This window comes from Mollisia scopiformis, assembly GCF_001500285.1.
Source record: "Mollisia scopiformis unplaced genomic scaffold LY89scaffold_11, whole genome shotgun sequence".
Lineage (NCBI taxonomy): Eukaryota > Fungi > Ascomycota > Leotiomycetes > Helotiales > Mollisiaceae > Mollisia > Mollisia scopiformis.
In genome coordinates, this window is record NW_017263591.1 from 1,076,271 (window position 1) to 1,089,813 (window position 13,543).

Sequence of the window (13,543 nt, forward strand, 5' to 3'; positions counted from 1 at the left end):
AAGAGTTTTAATTTCGAGGTTCTACAGCCTGAACGCACGGACTTTTGTCCCCATGTTCGTAAGCTTGCCTGACTTTTCAAGCGGTCGTTTTAGGCAGTGTGACCTCCTCCCTTAGTGGGCGTTTAGTGAGGGTTAGGCTGTGCGAGGAAACCGTGGGCGATAGATAGTCAACGACTCAGTATGCAAATAAGTATGTTTACAAACGCAAGGTATATACGTGTGCGTTCCTACTCATCCTCCAAGATTCATCTTACAGCCTTGCTTTCACGCCCTCCATACCCCGTATCTCATCCTCGAACGCCCTTCTACTATCCTCAAGAACATCATAATCAAATCTAATCCACTCGTTAGCACACTTATACCCGAGGCCTATTCAATACTCACAGAAACCTCGTATGTTTCTCCCCACTCTCCATCCCATTACCCCACAACCAAGGTCTACTTCTTACAAATTCCTCTTCTTTCCCGAAAATGCACCTACTCATACTCATCACTAACGCAATCCTTTCCATCCTCACTTTCTCGAAAAGCTTCAATCGTTGCTCGATTGACGTTTGAGGGGAAACTGAAGAGAAGAGGACTGAGAGAGCACCAATATCTTCGAACGTTTGCGAGCCGCCTTGACCTGTTGTTGGGAACATCTGTTTCTGTCAACTACTTTCCTTGAGTATGGGAATTGGGGACAAACCGAATGTGCAGCGTCTCCGATGACCAATGCTTTGCCTTTGAACAAGTAATGATGTGGGCGTGAGAAATAGTTAACTTCCCATTCTGAGACGTGCTCTGTTTTTCTGTATTTTCATCAGAACGAGTTCGCATAACTCAACGTAGGTTTGAGACAAACCTTAAAGATTCAACGATACTCGGATGATAATCCGCGAACTTTTCAAGCATCTTCTGCTTCGCTTTCTTGGGATGTGTTTCTGTTTCGCGTTAACTCGATATTACGCGGAGACTAGACGGGAAACACAAACCAAGCGGTCCATCAGCCTCGCCAGGAACATATCCCGCCTCAAGATCTTGAAGTAGCCCACTACAGCCAATCAGCTCTACTCCTCATCGTGCATGAAAAGAAACTCACTTCCTCCCCTCGAACCAAAACATAGTCCTGTTCCCCTGCAAAAACATACAGAAGTTTCCCCTCGTAGCCCCTAACAACTCTGCTGTCTTCTCATCTCCCAGAATATTCTCAGTAGGAACCAGCGATCTAAAGATCCTATACTTGGCTTTGCGGAGAGGATTTGAGTCGCCAAATGCAGCTTTGACGATGGATCTCTCTCCATCTGCGCCGACGATTAAATCTCCACTGAGTATTTCGCCGTTCTCGAGCGTGATGGTTGCGGTTTCAATGTCCTATCTCTTTTATCAGCATTATTCGAGGAGAGTGAGAAGGAAACTCACAACACCAACAACTTTCTTCCCAAGCAATAACTTTGGGATCTTGGCCCCAGGTCGGGGATATAGTGCTAGACGCTTCAACTCGTTGTGGAGATCTGGTCTGTAGAAAGTTTTACATTGCGAATTCTCGTGCTAGCTTATCGTTATTGATTGCTGGTCTTGCAGAAGAAATGGGAGAGCACTTACACCTGGAGTTTTGATATTGATTGCTGCGCCTTTAGAAAGTGTTGTCCCGTTGAATGTCCGGATCTGAATCCGGTTAGAATGAAGGATGGGAATTTGAAAGCCTGCTTACAAATTCAGAATCCGAGCCTCTTCCTTTCTGGAAGTCAAAATCTGGCATTGGATCAGTCTTCCTGGTGAACATTGCAATAAGGGTAACGAGCGTACCCATAGATTCCAGCACCTTCGTAGCGTTCCATCCCAGAATGATCATAAACCCAGCCTCTTGTTTGAACTGTGACTTCTCTACAATCTAGGTCTCAGCTATCAGCATAAATCCCAATGGAGAGGTGGGAGAAAGTTAAATACTGTAACGTTATGCCCCGCCCTACACAACACAACCGCAGCTCCCAGCCCAGCAATCCCCGCACCAACAATGATGATATTCAATTCTCTCAACGCCATTACTCGTGTTCCCGACTTTTCACACTCACCATTTGCTCTTTATATACACCAACCTCAACATCGTACTCAGCCCTACCCCATCCTCCTTCCTAGCACCGAAGCCCCTTACCTCAGCACCTTCCCCCACAACTTCGATCCTGCGGCTGATAAAGCAGGTCCCCGTCCCAGACATTGGGGTCCCTAAATAGGAAGCTATCCTAACTAAGACTCCGTGACGACCAATCCCCATCGCCAAATCGTCCCGAGGACGATAAGGTGGCTGGCCCGGTACTCGGGGATTCACTGCAGGTTGCTTACTCCAGTTCCATGCAGGGCTTTAGCGATATAATTGGTGCGAAATGGTGTATTTATTTGCTTTTTCGGGGAGTTGTGCAAGAAAGGTAATAATTTGGGGCAGGTTTGGGTGGCGAGGTGAGGCTGAGTTTGGACTTCGTAAGCACTGCAGGAGTTGGGAGGAAAATCAAGGTGGAATAAGCTTTCTTTTTTCCGGATTGGGGGAATGGCGCAACATTCGCAGGGATTGGTCCGGAGAAAGTCTTCTACTAGAGAACTGGTTGGGTACGGAGAGAGGGCGATATTTACGAAGGAATTCAACGAGAAGCACCAATGAGCGCAAGCAGTAGAAATAGTGAAGTAGATAGAACGCATATGCATTGAAATATCTGGCAGAAATAAGGTGGAGATCGCCTACTCTATGAGCGGCACTTCCGCTGATAAATTCCATCGCTTCTTAAGGTACTGTACTGTGTCCCTCTGTATAGATGTGATCTAGAGCCATGCTCCACCAGGTGACTGTTCTCATCTAAGAATGCTATATTCCCAATCTGTCCGCTCTTTTGATGCATTTCGAGATACGGTTTAGAGATTGAGCTTGGATGCCGGTACGACGATCAGGTGCTGGTTGACCGGAGTCAAGGGTTCCTTTCCTTTCAAAACGGCGTCAATGTTTCGCATAGCAAGAGTTTCGAAACCCATGTGCCTGTTTCGGTCAGTACCAAGTCTTTATTTTGTCATCCAGCTCACGTTTCTAAGGTTCCACCAGCATTGTGAGTTGTAAGGGTGACCTGCTTCAACTTCTTAAGCCTTTCATTGACATTAGGCTCGTGTTCGTGGACGTCCAGTCCAACTCCAACCAGTCGTCCTTCCTCGACAGCATCCGCTACTGCCTCATCATCTACCAGCATTCCTCGAGCAATGTTAACGAATCTGCTACCCATCTTCATTTTCGAAAGTCTCTCTTTGTCGATCAACTTCTTGCCATCGGGACTTGCGGGAGTTGCGATAACGACGCAGTCACTGACTGACAGTACGGAATCAATGTCTGGACAGAACTCGGCTTCGACCTCTGCTTCTCTGGCGGATGACGATCTGATTACGTCAAAGTACTTGATCCTCATCCCAAAGGCAAGGTACGCTTTACGCGCAATCTCATATCCGATCTTACCGAGTCCAATGATACCAAGGACATGACCTCGGGGATTGTGTGAGAGGGGTGGAGCATTCTCGTGACAGTCTTTAAACTCTTCAGGCGAACCTCGAGCAGCAGTAGTGCACCAGGTCAAATTTCGGAAGGTAGCAAGTATCAGGAATATAGCGAAGTCTGCCACAGCTTCGGTGGAAGCAGCAGCGCTGTGCCACCATTAGACGTCAGTTACACCACAACGGCGCTGTACTCACCTGTTGCAGTACACGATACCTGGGACGTACATCAGCCTTGCATGATGCGACAGACCCAAACAATACTTACCTCGCTCAGCCAGAATATCGACATCGGCCCAATCAAAGCCCGCTCCAGCCGATGCAAAGATCTTGCATGAGTCTGGGATCAGTGGAACGAGCTCTTTATCCCATCTCCCCATCTCGCCCCCGGTATTCCAGAAAGGTCTGAAGACTGCAGAGAAATTACCCCACTTCTTCTGTTTTAAGCCTTCCATGAATGCTTCTCGCTGTCGCTCTTCAAGTGAGGGACGAACGATGGTAAAGTCTTGTGCAAAGGTGGAGTAGAACTCCGTATTCCATTTGACTGGGTCTCCGATATGGAGGACGATGGGTTTTGCTGCCATGATGAACGTTCTTGTTTTTAGAGCAAGAATAAAATGATGCTTCATCTGCGTGAGCGGTGAGATGTAAGATCTGAGATCTAAGACGACAAAAGGTGCAGATGTATTCAGGTAAGTGAATTTATTTCAATGGTAGTAGTGAAGCTATCAATAGCAAGTAGGAAGAAATTTTCTCTTGCCAGCGTAGCAACGGAGCACTTGTGGTCTCTTTCCTCATGTAACCTGACGAGGCGTCTGATGGCTGAGATGAGAGGTTGTTGTCGCTGCTGAGATGAGGGGTGCCGATACGTGCAGCTCGCAGGATCCTTGTCACCTCCCACTCTTTCGTCTCCAGGTAAGGTTATTCATTCTTACACCTGGATGTCTCATACGCATCGCATTTATCCCCAAATGAACTTTCATCGCTTTTCATCTGAAGGAGGTAGAGCGAGGAAGGTATCGTTACGTACCGGCGAAGAAGTACCTAGGTAGCGATGGGCGAACTGGTGGCGTGGTGGATCTCAAACCATTCCAGCCTTCCCTATTGGGCTGAGATACCTTGGACCATCCTTCGAGTTTCACGCATCACCCTCACTTCCAACTTACCCTCCGATCTCCAAATGCTTCACAGCATCTACCAAAGCTCGATGCAAATTGGACCTCACAATGGCAGAAACAAAGACCAACGCTGAGGTTTCCAACCCCGGCAAGCCCACTCTCCACCACCTCGACGTCCGTCTCAGCCTCGACCCCTCTTCTTCCTTCTGCTAACCACCATTCCAGCATTCGCAATCCCAACGCATCCTTTGGCTCCTCGAAGAGCTTTCAATCCCCTACAACCTCGTCCTCTACAAGCGCGATGAGAACAAACGTTCTCCCCCAGAACTCTCGAAAGTCCATCCTCTCGGCCGATCCCCCGTCCTCATCACCCCAGATGGCAAAGTCCTGACCGAGAGCATGACGATCGCAACCTACCTCCTCGAAACCTACGATCCGTCCAAGAAATTCGCTTCCAATGATTGGATCCGCGACATGACATTAACCTCCTTCTCCGGTACAAGTCTGTTAGATCTGGCAGACACCGAACTCTTATTCGATTTAGCAGCCAAACATACTCCCTGGCCATTTGTCTACATAACTCGCAAGATCAAGAAGTCGTATGATAGTTTCTTCTCTGCGGCGGAATTCAAGAAAGATATGGAGTTCTTGACGCAGGAATTGGGTGAGCAGGAATGGTTCAATGGCAAAGAGCCAGGAAGGGCAGATTTTATGCTTAGTTGGCCCATGGATATGATTGCGGCGAGAGGATACGTTGATTTTGAGAAGGACTGGAAGACTTTACATGCTTGGAGAATGAGGATACTAGCTCGACCAGCTTGGAAGAGTGCGATCGATAAGGGAGAGGGTTATGATCTACGCTCTTGGTAATATCTTGCCCCTGGCGGGTTACAGATTGAACATGTGCTTGGATACAGTTTTACCTTCTGAGGGGACGTGAGAACATAGAGTTGCCATCTGTCGGCTCTGTTGTTTCATTGGGTAGACGTCGAACCTCTACACGGATCGATCTTCTCAGATTGTGGCGTTCACATTCTAAAATCAGCCAGAATATTTGAAATTATTGATCTGGGATTGGTTTCATATGGGGCCTTGGGACTGTTGCGCTGGGGATTGCGTGGATATTCCCTTGTACAACTATTGTTTACTTTCAAAGATACCCTATCTTGCATGAATTTCTGTATCTGAATCAAGTCAATGAGCATGTACTTTTACTTCAGTTTATCTCAATCAAGACCCTTCCTGTACTCCACAGAATGGCTGTTAGTTTATTATTGGTGCTCCTCCAAATTAAGCCAATTGTCTTGATCGATAAACAGTAAGAGCTATAACGATATACCTTTTTCCTCGTCAAACGCTTGATATCAGTAAGATTATGTCAATGCATCTGCTTTATAGTGTCTCCAACGCTTGAACCCAGTGCACATCATACCCTTGATAATCATTAAATAGCTAATACAAGCACATGCTATCATTACAGCAGAAATCTCATCCTCCAACGCCCTTCCACACCATAAACTCCCAGCATCTCTGTTTCCCCAACCCATCCAATCGTTCCTACATCATCAAAACAGGCACATTACTCATCCTCTCCCCCACCGACTGCTCATCCCCATCGCCTTCCGCTATCCTAGACTACAGACAAAACGAATCAGCCACCCTCTCTTCGCTAAACAGCAAAGCTATCTCTCACCTCAAGCATAGCACAAAGAGTCAAAATGCCCGTCAACGGATCCAACTCTCTCGAATCCAGCACCAGGAGCCCATCTTTGGAGTGCGGGCTTGGTTGCGCGAAGCTGGCTATCAGGATCTTTGAAGGCGTTGGAGATTCGGCGTGGATTACCTAGGTAGGGGCTGTCAGTGATCAAGGGGAGAGGAGGAGATGGGGAAGGGAATCGTACTTTGTGGAGATTCTTATGCTCGTGTTTATGTCTCTCTACTTCCCAGATATATCTCATGCCATCTTTGACGAAATCCTAAGCAATCTTAGTTCAACGTCGTTTTGAACGAGGAAAGAAATCTGCTTACTTCAGCCCGCCGTCCCACACCTACGGGTCTCACTTGCACCATCTCCCCATTAACCTCGTGGTGTTCTACCGTAGGAGTAGCTTCGATTTGCATCCCGCTCGGGATAGGCGTCAATGTACTTTCATCGGAATGCTGGTCTGGATGCAAGAACGTAATTTGCGTCGTTCCCATATGTAGGCTCAAAATCGGACTTTTCCACTCGGCAACCTCGATTCCCTTGTCGTCTTTTGCGGTGAAATGGGTGCCGAATAGATTTTCCTTCTTGAGTGTATATAAGACAGGAGGAAACGGTTCTCCGCTCGAGGTCGCGAGATTTGAGGCAGCGATGAGGGAGAGGCCTTCGGTTGGGGTGTAGAGGGTCGGGAGGTGGGGTGTTAGGGAGAGGACTGAGGTTGTGTGTTTGTGGTGGAGGAGGTAGTAGGCTTTTGTTGGAGTGAGCTGAGAATCGATGGATATGGGGATTTGGGTGGGCGAGAGGGGTTTGGGGTCGCTGGGTGTCATTATGTTGAAGGTGTTTAGTTGGGATAGGATTGTTTGGCTGTATTTTTGAACAGGTTGGAAATTTCCAAAGTATGAACTCATTTGCTTTTGGAGTTTATATGAGAACAGAAGATTGGAATTGCAAATGAGACATCAGCGGTGTTGATTTATCTGGGGAAGTGAGGGGTGGAAGATACAGGAGGATCAGGTGGTTGTCTGGTGATGTTTTGAAATGTCATCACGTGTTTGCGATTACTGTGGAATCTGCATGGAAGAATTCAAGGTGTACAGAATGTAGTGGAAGGAGATGAAAGCACATGATGTTGTACGAAATAATACTGGAGCCGAGGGTAGACCCATTTTGAAGTATACCAACGCGCCAGAGGTCGGTTTGAGGAAGTAGAAGAGAGTCAAGCTCAGAGATCACTAAAATCTTGAACCCTGCCATTCATTTGTAGATTGATGAGGAATGTCTGGTTTGGTAGAAGAGATCCAACAGAAACCCGTATATGAGCATTGACAAGAGACTGCAAATGTCCAAAGTTGGACACATCACATCGAGAGCTGCCTGACCAGCAGCGTTTTGGTTCGAGATCATGTTTTCCTTCTTTGTAACAAAGATGAACTGCTTCTTTTGAAAAAAAAATAGCTCCACATCCAACTGTATTATCAGGGGAATTGTAAAAACCCGCGTTTGGGTTTGCGCAGTATCGTGCCAGCTTGGCACGGAACTCCTCTCCCTTCTCAGCTTAAGACCTTTCCATCAAACAGTAATATAGATGTCGATAACTGTTGAGCGCCAGCGGTATTGTGTGGTATTCTGTTTTGTTGTCAGGTTTATTTCATGTCTTTTCACCGGTAGTGTTTCTAGGGTGAAGCTGCGCAAGTATTGTAAAGTCGCTGGTGAGTGGCGCAGAGGATTGGTCAGCCGGAAAATGCCCCTCTGTCAATCACTGTCCGGAAGGAACCGTATCCCATCAAGATCTTCCTCAACTGTTTCTCGCCTCAACACAGCTTCAACACAGCAGAGAGATCTACCAACGAAGCTGGAGATGCACCTCCACACTAGCACACCGAACTCGAGCGTTTTTTTCTTGCTTTCCTCTTGATCATCATCAATGGCCTTCATGACTCCAACGACTCTATCCACTCGCTCAGACCACAATCATATGCGAGATATGTACAGTAATTACTGCTGGGCAATACTCATACACGGGGCTGAACATCCCGTCCAAAACCGAACACGAGCTTCACTTCCTGACAGCAGAATTTGGGCAACGGATGAGTGTTCTCGACATTAATACATGTACAAAGCCTTGCGATTAGTTCGCATCGGATGGAATTCAGCACTCATGTCGTCAGCGCCTGTTCTCCCTCAGACTTTGACGTTGTTTCAAGACCTTCTGACACTGCCGCCCCTCCACCACCCCGGCAGAAACGATACATCACCAACGAACCATCGTCCCCGAAAAATGATTGGATGATGTCTCCAGCGATCCAACGAACCATGTCATCTATTCGAACCAGCAACTTCACATGCGCTTCGCATCACTGGGTTGTAAAGTTTAATTCTTGTTCCTGAAGCGTTCGGGAGTAGCCGACTTGGCATCTTTCAAAACACCGTCCGCTCTTGTCTGGAGTCTTGAGGATGCTAGTCGCACTAAGTCTCCACCCAATTGCAACTGTCACTCCATCTGAGATCTCTGAAATCTGGAGCGTGAGTAGCCCCTGCGGTTTGAAGTCCCATATCTTCACTACTACTGCATCTACCGATCTGACAACATGATTGGGCATGGCTCAGCCATGTTTCCATTGGTTTGATCGACTGCTTTGATGTTCACACGGATCTTTCAGAGCTATGTCACGCTCGATGATCTGAACGCTCTTACTGCTTCACGCCCTTAGTCAAGGATCAAGGAATGGCATGTGCCCACTAGCAACCTTTCAAAAGTGTCCAATGCTTGATGCGAAGAACCACAGCTGAGCTGCAGCGGAGAAGTCTCCACAGCGAGGTTGCGATGAAGCCAAGCACTTATAATATCGTCTGATCAGCTTTTTGTTCTTCTGATTTATCTTCATCCTTTGTGCAATTTCTCCATGACATTGAGCTGTCATCAATATGGATTCTCGCCCTTTTGCTTCACGTCATCATCAATGGTCATTTCTTACTATTGTTTTCCTCATCAGTATTTTTGGAGGATTAGTCTCACACAACATCGTTTCTTACTTTGGCCCGCAACACCAGACTGCGGACCTGATTCATAGCAGCACACATCTCGAAACTAGAAATGCTGTCCTCGAACGCCAACTCGGAGATTTGCTCAGCGGTCTTGGATCAAGTATCGAGCAAGGAGTTGCGTCTCTCCTACCAAACACATCCACGATCTTAGATTCTCTTGTCTCTCTGATAGGCGGTGGCAATGGAACCAGCATCGTCGATAGTCTTGTGACACCCGCAAAATTCCTGGGCGTCGGTCTTGGGGATGGGGCGATGACAGGCTTAAATATGACCGGACCGGTCAACACAACTGTGCCTTCTGGAGTCGACGGCATTGCCCAAAACCTCGGATCTGGATTGACATCATCCATTTTCTCATCGAGCGCCATGAAGTCCGTGCTTAGCTTCAATTCTTCCTCCCTGGGAAGCACTGGAACAATCGGAGAAGCGGTTCTTGCGCTTGCCCAGGGTCTTGGCGGAGGAGCCGCATCTGGCCTAAATTTATCCTCCACATCTTCGACCAATGATTCTGCAGCATTCAATACAAGTGGGATCAGTGGCATCGCAGGAAACTTTGGCCAAGGTCTGTCAAGCTCTCTGTTGAGTGCGGTACAGCTACCCTCGCTGAATTCCCTGATGTCCACGGGTAGTTCTGTTATTGGCAGCGCAGGCAATTCTTCTTTCAATATTGCAGCAATTGGAGCTGGCCTCGGTGCTGGGTTGGGTCAAGGAGCCGCCATTGGACTGGGTTTCCAGGCAGACGTCGCTTCGACGCCTACCACAGACACTGCCGGAATTACTCAGGACTTTGCGAGAGGACTTGTCTCCAGCTTTCTTCAGAACGGCACACTTTCAAAAGTGACCAGCTCGTTTTCTGGAAACTCAAGCGCTCCGGGCGGTCTCTCACTCTCGAGTATTGATGTTTCGAAGGTGGCTGAGGGTTTGGCTGTGGGAATGATCTCTGGAGCCGGATCTACGATATCTAGCTTGCAATTAATAGGAGCAGACACATCATCGTTCAACGACTCTGTAGGTGGAGCCGCCACTGGATTTGGACGGGGCCTTGGAACAGAAGGCGCCAAACTTGTGGAGGATCTCCTCGCGCAATCCTCGTCCAAAGCAGCAAACAGGAGGCGAAGCTTTGCTGGCCCATCAAATGTCGAAAAGTCAGTCAACCTGAGAAAGAGAGACACCGCATCGGCCAATGCTACAGATCTAGCTTCGGTAATTGCCAACTTGAATGCTTCAACTATCAACCCTCTCCTGCAGACTGGAATCGATGATCTTACATGCGAAGGTGTGGGTGGTCTAGTTGGCGTCTTCTTAGGCCTAGTTCAGAGCAAGACAGTCAGTTTGAATGCTCTCACTTCGAAGGGGACATCACCATCTACATCCAATACTACATTGAATCTGCCAGATCAGGTTTTCATCATCAGGAGTGGAGGTAACACTTACAGTGTGAATCCCGCGAAGGGCATAACTACTGTCTCTATCAACGGGATGGCTATTGGGAGCTTCATTGGAGTAGCAGCAGCACATAGTATGGTCTTCTATCAACGTATACCTATCTTTGCTAATCTTACAAAGTTATCTTTGCGATCCTAGCTTACTTTGTCGCGATACCTCTTCTATTACTACTCATCAACACGGACAGATTTGCCGCGCTATTCGACAGACGTCACCCTGCTGAGCCATCCTCTAAATGGCAAAAATATCTCGCATACTCAATCCTTCCACTATCGATCCTGGTTTTCGCCATGGGAATAGGTTTTAGAGGTAGCGGGAAACATTTCACGAGCGCACACGAGGTATGGATCCCCACAACTGAACGTGTAAACTCGATAGCTGACCCTTTAAGATTCTCGGCCTCATCGTCTTTTTGCAAACCTTGATAGCAGCAGGCACAACTTTAATCCTCAAATGAGAATCTCTCGAATTCGCATCGGCGAAAAACCTGAAGCTGGCACATTACATCAATATCGGACTCATGTTATTCCTAAGTCTGCTCACTTTACTTTTCGGTTTCACAGATCTATCAGCATTGGCACTCTGCGCGACTCAAAGTATCGTTCCTACAGCGGTATGGATGGCCTTGGGGTGGCTACTCTTGAGTCCTCTGATGTTAGCAGTGGGGTTAGAAGGATTAGTATTCTGGCTTGGTTGGATGCGAGCAAGCAAGGCTGTTGGCATACGAAAAGAAGATATCGTCAAAGTGAAAGGTGGTGAGGTGTATGAGGATTATTTGATTGTTTGATACCTGGAGTTAATTTGAGCGGTGTACAGTACTATATATGATATCCATTAATAATTACCTATGATCTACAACCCGAAAATCTAGCGAAAGCCTCCTGCTCCTCGAATCGCAACGAGTCCCCTCCCCTTTTCCTTTCTGCTTCGCCAAGGACAACCGAGTCAGGACAACAAGAACTGCCACCCGATATCTTAATACCCAATGACGTCTTCCCCCAACCCAACTCGCAATCCGCAACGACGACGATCATGCGCTGGCGATTATCATCCAGGATGAACCCCGCTATATCACGGGATCACAGGGAGAGACCCCTAATTTAGCGAGACCCCTTACTCCTCTACCCTGGCTCGCATTATCATAACAGCCCTATAGAGAAGGATACCATCTCTGCAACAACCGCAACCAGCAACGAAAAGGAAATGACGTCCTCCTGCGCATGAATCCCCGAGGGCGGGCGCGTTAAAGTATAGATACATGTCAACACGCAGAGGTGACGAAGAAGGGATCCGATCTAGAAGTCTGTTCGGAAGTTTAAGAGGGGGATTTATTTGTTTGTTGGTTGATTTATGCGAGACCTAGTTATATTATTTCCGGGAAACGCTCGTTGCTAGATAGGGGAGAGGAGAGCAAGATGTGGAAAGTCGAATCAAACAAAGCCTACCCATTCCGCCATAAACACGCAAACCACTTCCCGCCTTCGCCGTCTTCGGGCGACATTCTCGCAGAGGAAGGAGAGGGGAATCGTTGGTCGTATCAGCTCTCACCAACGCCTTTCTCAGACGAAGAAGAAGAAGAAGAAGAAGTCCCCATCTTCTTCCGCAGCCCATCCGAAGAACAGGAACGAAGAATAATACTCTCGACACAAACAATGTCGCCCTCTCGCCTCCCAGCAGCACAACAGCCAAATTGGCCACTCATTCCACCACCGTTGTTAGCACTCCCACCACCTCCTCCTCCACCGCGAGCCCCGACACCACCACCACTACACATCTCAACCCAACGCCACAAACCAAAACCACGCCCCCTACCACCCACCCGCCCCCTCCTCCTCCCACCAAACCTCTCGCCCTTCAGCGAACCACCGACGCCGTCCTCCCAAGCACCGCAAACTCTCACGGGACTCCTCACAGACGTGTTATCGATCATGAATAGCATCATGTCGCAGCAGGCGTTGGTGGCGTCCGAGAACGAGTTGTTGGAGGATTTGACGGAGTTGGTGGTTATCCTGCAGGAGGAGGCGGAGGAGATGTTGGCGATGGCGGATTTGGTGGAGGAGTTTGTTGAGGAGGTTGAGGTTGGGGAGGTGGTTGGGGGGTTGGAGGTTTGGGCGGGGGAGTTGGGGTTGGGGTTGGGGATTGGGGGGGTGGGTGGGGATGGAGATGGAGAGGGGGAGTGGGAGGAGGAGTATGGTGGTGGTGGGAGGGAGAGGGAGAGAGACGGGAGGTGTGGGCATGAGAGGGAGGAGTCGTTTGATTCGGGGGTGGGGATGGAGATGTCGGAGGAGGTGAGGGAAGAGAGGGATAGAGATGGACATGTGGGGGAATTGAGACTTTCGTTGTACAGGCCGAAAGAAGCGGGGCGGAGAGCGGAGGATAGTGGAGGGAGGCTAAAGGAAATTGAGAATGGGCGTAGGTCGAAGAGAGATAAGAAAGAAGCTACCATGAGCCGGGAGCTGGTCAAGGTTGATAGAGGAGAGATGGTGCTTTCGTCAAAGCCTAAGAAAGACAGGCAAAGAGGCCCTCCGCTACAATTCCGAGACTCGGGGCTAGAGTTGCTTAGTCCCCAAAACAGTCCGAAAAGGAACAGAAGTAGTACAAAACCAAGGTGGATATGAATACAGCTTATTCAAAAGACCCAGGGTGCACAGACAAGATTCAATAGTAGGGCGTGTTATGTGTAATCGAAGATATTGAGCTACCAAGCGAAGGAACAGGCGCAAAGCCG

The 13,543-nt window shown here is 48.3% G+C and overlaps 8 protein-coding genes across 8 annotated transcripts; 3 read left to right on the forward strand and 5 right to left on the reverse strand.

Annotated features, from left to right (window-relative positions):
* Positions 1 to 223: 223 nt before the first annotated feature.
* LY89DRAFT_718318 (FAD/NAD(P)-binding domain-containing protein) lies at positions 224 to 2,367 on the reverse strand. Its single transcript, XM_018218406.1, has 11 exons — positions 1,930 to 2,367; positions 1,789 to 1,873; positions 1,694 to 1,734; positions 1,585 to 1,647; positions 1,402 to 1,530; positions 1,082 to 1,353; positions 975 to 1,033; positions 845 to 923; positions 689 to 791; positions 385 to 641; positions 224 to 335 (listed from the first exon to the last, which is right to left on the reverse strand). Exons 1-11 carry the CDS (start codon positions 2,023 to 2,025, stop codon positions 251 to 253), a joined length of 1,269 nt encoding a protein of 422 aa, XP_018072028.1. The 5' UTR covers positions 2,026 to 2,367; the 3' UTR covers positions 224 to 250.
* LY89DRAFT_58931 (uncharacterized protein) lies at positions 2,212 to 2,862 on the reverse strand. Its single transcript, XM_018209523.1, has one exon. The coding sequence runs from the start codon at positions 2,677 to 2,679 to the stop codon at positions 2,305 to 2,307; it is 375 nt and encodes a 124-aa protein (XP_018072029.1). The 5' UTR covers positions 2,680 to 2,862; the 3' UTR covers positions 2,212 to 2,304.
* Positions 2,863 to 2,913: 51 nt separating this feature from the next.
* LY89DRAFT_615876 (D-isomer-specific 2-hydroxyacid dehydrogenase-like protein) lies at positions 2,914 to 4,556 on the reverse strand (the record flags this gene model as incomplete). The annotated part of the gene is made up of 4 exons (XM_018210743.1): positions 3,773 to 4,556; positions 3,703 to 3,721; positions 3,049 to 3,654; positions 2,914 to 3,004 (listed from the first exon to the last, which is right to left on the reverse strand). Coding segments are annotated over exons 1-4 (1,077 nt in total), but the record flags the coding sequence as incomplete, so codon positions are not given.
* On the forward strand, positions 4,433 to 5,571 carry LY89DRAFT_58934 (thioredoxin-like protein). Its single transcript, XM_018209526.1, has 2 exons — positions 4,433 to 4,796; positions 4,848 to 5,571. The coding sequence occupies exons 1-2, from the start codon at positions 4,731 to 4,733 to the stop codon at positions 5,490 to 5,492; spliced, it is 711 nt and encodes a 236-aa protein (XP_018072031.1). The 5' UTR covers positions 4,433 to 4,730; the 3' UTR covers positions 5,493 to 5,571.
* Positions 5,572 to 5,948: 377 nt separating this feature from the next.
* On the reverse strand, positions 5,949 to 6,259 carry LY89DRAFT_684651 (uncharacterized protein; the record flags this gene model as incomplete). Its single annotated transcript, XM_018214923.1, has 1 exon — positions 5,949 to 6,259. A coding segment is annotated over exon 1 (169 nt), but the record flags the coding sequence as incomplete, so codon positions are not given.
* On the reverse strand, positions 6,004 to 7,570 carry LY89DRAFT_58922 (uncharacterized protein). The gene is made up of 4 exons (XM_018209519.1): positions 6,651 to 7,570; positions 6,524 to 6,598; positions 6,316 to 6,465; positions 6,004 to 6,257 (listed from the first exon to the last, which is right to left on the reverse strand). The coding sequence occupies exons 1-4, from the start codon at positions 7,230 to 7,232 to the stop codon at positions 6,180 to 6,182; spliced, it is 885 nt and encodes a 294-aa protein (XP_018072033.1). The 5' UTR covers positions 7,233 to 7,570; the 3' UTR covers positions 6,004 to 6,179.
* A 1,411-nt stretch (positions 7,571 to 8,981) lies between these two features.
* LY89DRAFT_58940 (uncharacterized protein) lies at positions 8,982 to 11,466 on the forward strand. The gene is made up of 3 exons (XM_018209531.1): positions 8,982 to 10,888; positions 10,936 to 11,156; positions 11,207 to 11,466. Exons 1-3 carry the CDS (start codon positions 9,250 to 9,252, stop codon positions 11,270 to 11,272), a joined length of 1,926 nt encoding a protein of 641 aa, XP_018072034.1. The 5' UTR covers positions 8,982 to 9,249; the 3' UTR covers positions 11,273 to 11,466.
* Positions 11,467 to 12,230: 764 nt separating this feature from the next.
* Positions 12,231 to 13,433, forward strand: LY89DRAFT_733513 (uncharacterized protein; the record flags this gene model as incomplete). Its single annotated transcript, XM_018219808.1, has 1 exon — positions 12,231 to 13,433. The coding sequence occupies one exon, from the start codon at positions 12,231 to 12,233 to the stop codon at positions 13,431 to 13,433; it is 1,203 nt and encodes a 400-aa protein (XP_018072035.1).
* Between the last annotated feature and the right edge of the window lie 110 nt (positions 13,434 to 13,543).

Coding starts and splice junctions, on each gene's coding strand:
- LY89DRAFT_718318 (XM_018218406.1), bottom strand. CDS start 2,025: ATGGCGTTGAGAGAATTGAATATCATCATTGTTGGTGCGGGGATTGCT. Junction 792..844: donor AGTATCGTTGAATCTTTAAG/GTTTGTCTCAAA, acceptor ATGAAAATACAG/AAAAACAGAGCACGTCTCAG. Junction 336..384: donor GAGAAACATACGAGGTTTCT/GTGAGTATTGAA, acceptor CGAGTGGATTAG/ATTTGATTATGATGTTCTTG.
- LY89DRAFT_58934 (XM_018209526.1), top strand. CDS start 4,731: ATGGCAGAAACAAAGACCAACGCTGAGGTTTCCAACCCCGGCAAGCCC. Junction 4,797..4,847: donor CCACTCTCCACCACCTCGAC/GTCCGTCTCAGC, acceptor CCACCATTCCAG/CATTCGCAATCCCAACGCAT.
- LY89DRAFT_58931 (XM_018209523.1), bottom strand. CDS start 2,679: ATGCATATGCGTTCTATCTACTTCACTATTTCTACTGCTTGCGCTCAT.
- LY89DRAFT_58922 (XM_018209519.1), bottom strand. CDS start 7,232: ATGAGTTCATACTTTGGAAATTTCCAACCTGTTCAAAAATACAGCCAA. Junction 6,466..6,523: donor AGCATAAGAATCTCCACAAA/GTACGATTCCCT, acceptor GCCCCTACCTAG/GTAATCCACGCCGAATCTCC. Junction 6,258..6,315: donor CTCTTTGTGCTATGCTTGAG/GTGAGAGATAGC, acceptor TTTTGTCTGTAG/TCTAGGATAGCGGAAGGCGA.
- LY89DRAFT_58940 (XM_018209531.1), top strand. CDS start 9,250: ATGGATTCTCGCCCTTTTGCTTCACGTCATCATCAATGGTCATTTCTT. Junction 10,889..10,935: donor TGGAGTAGCAGCAGCACATA/GTATGGTCTTCT, acceptor AATCTTACAAAG/TTATCTTTGCGATCCTAGCT. Junction 11,157..11,206: donor ATTTCACGAGCGCACACGAG/GTATGGATCCCC, acceptor TGACCCTTTAAG/ATTCTCGGCCTCATCGTCTT.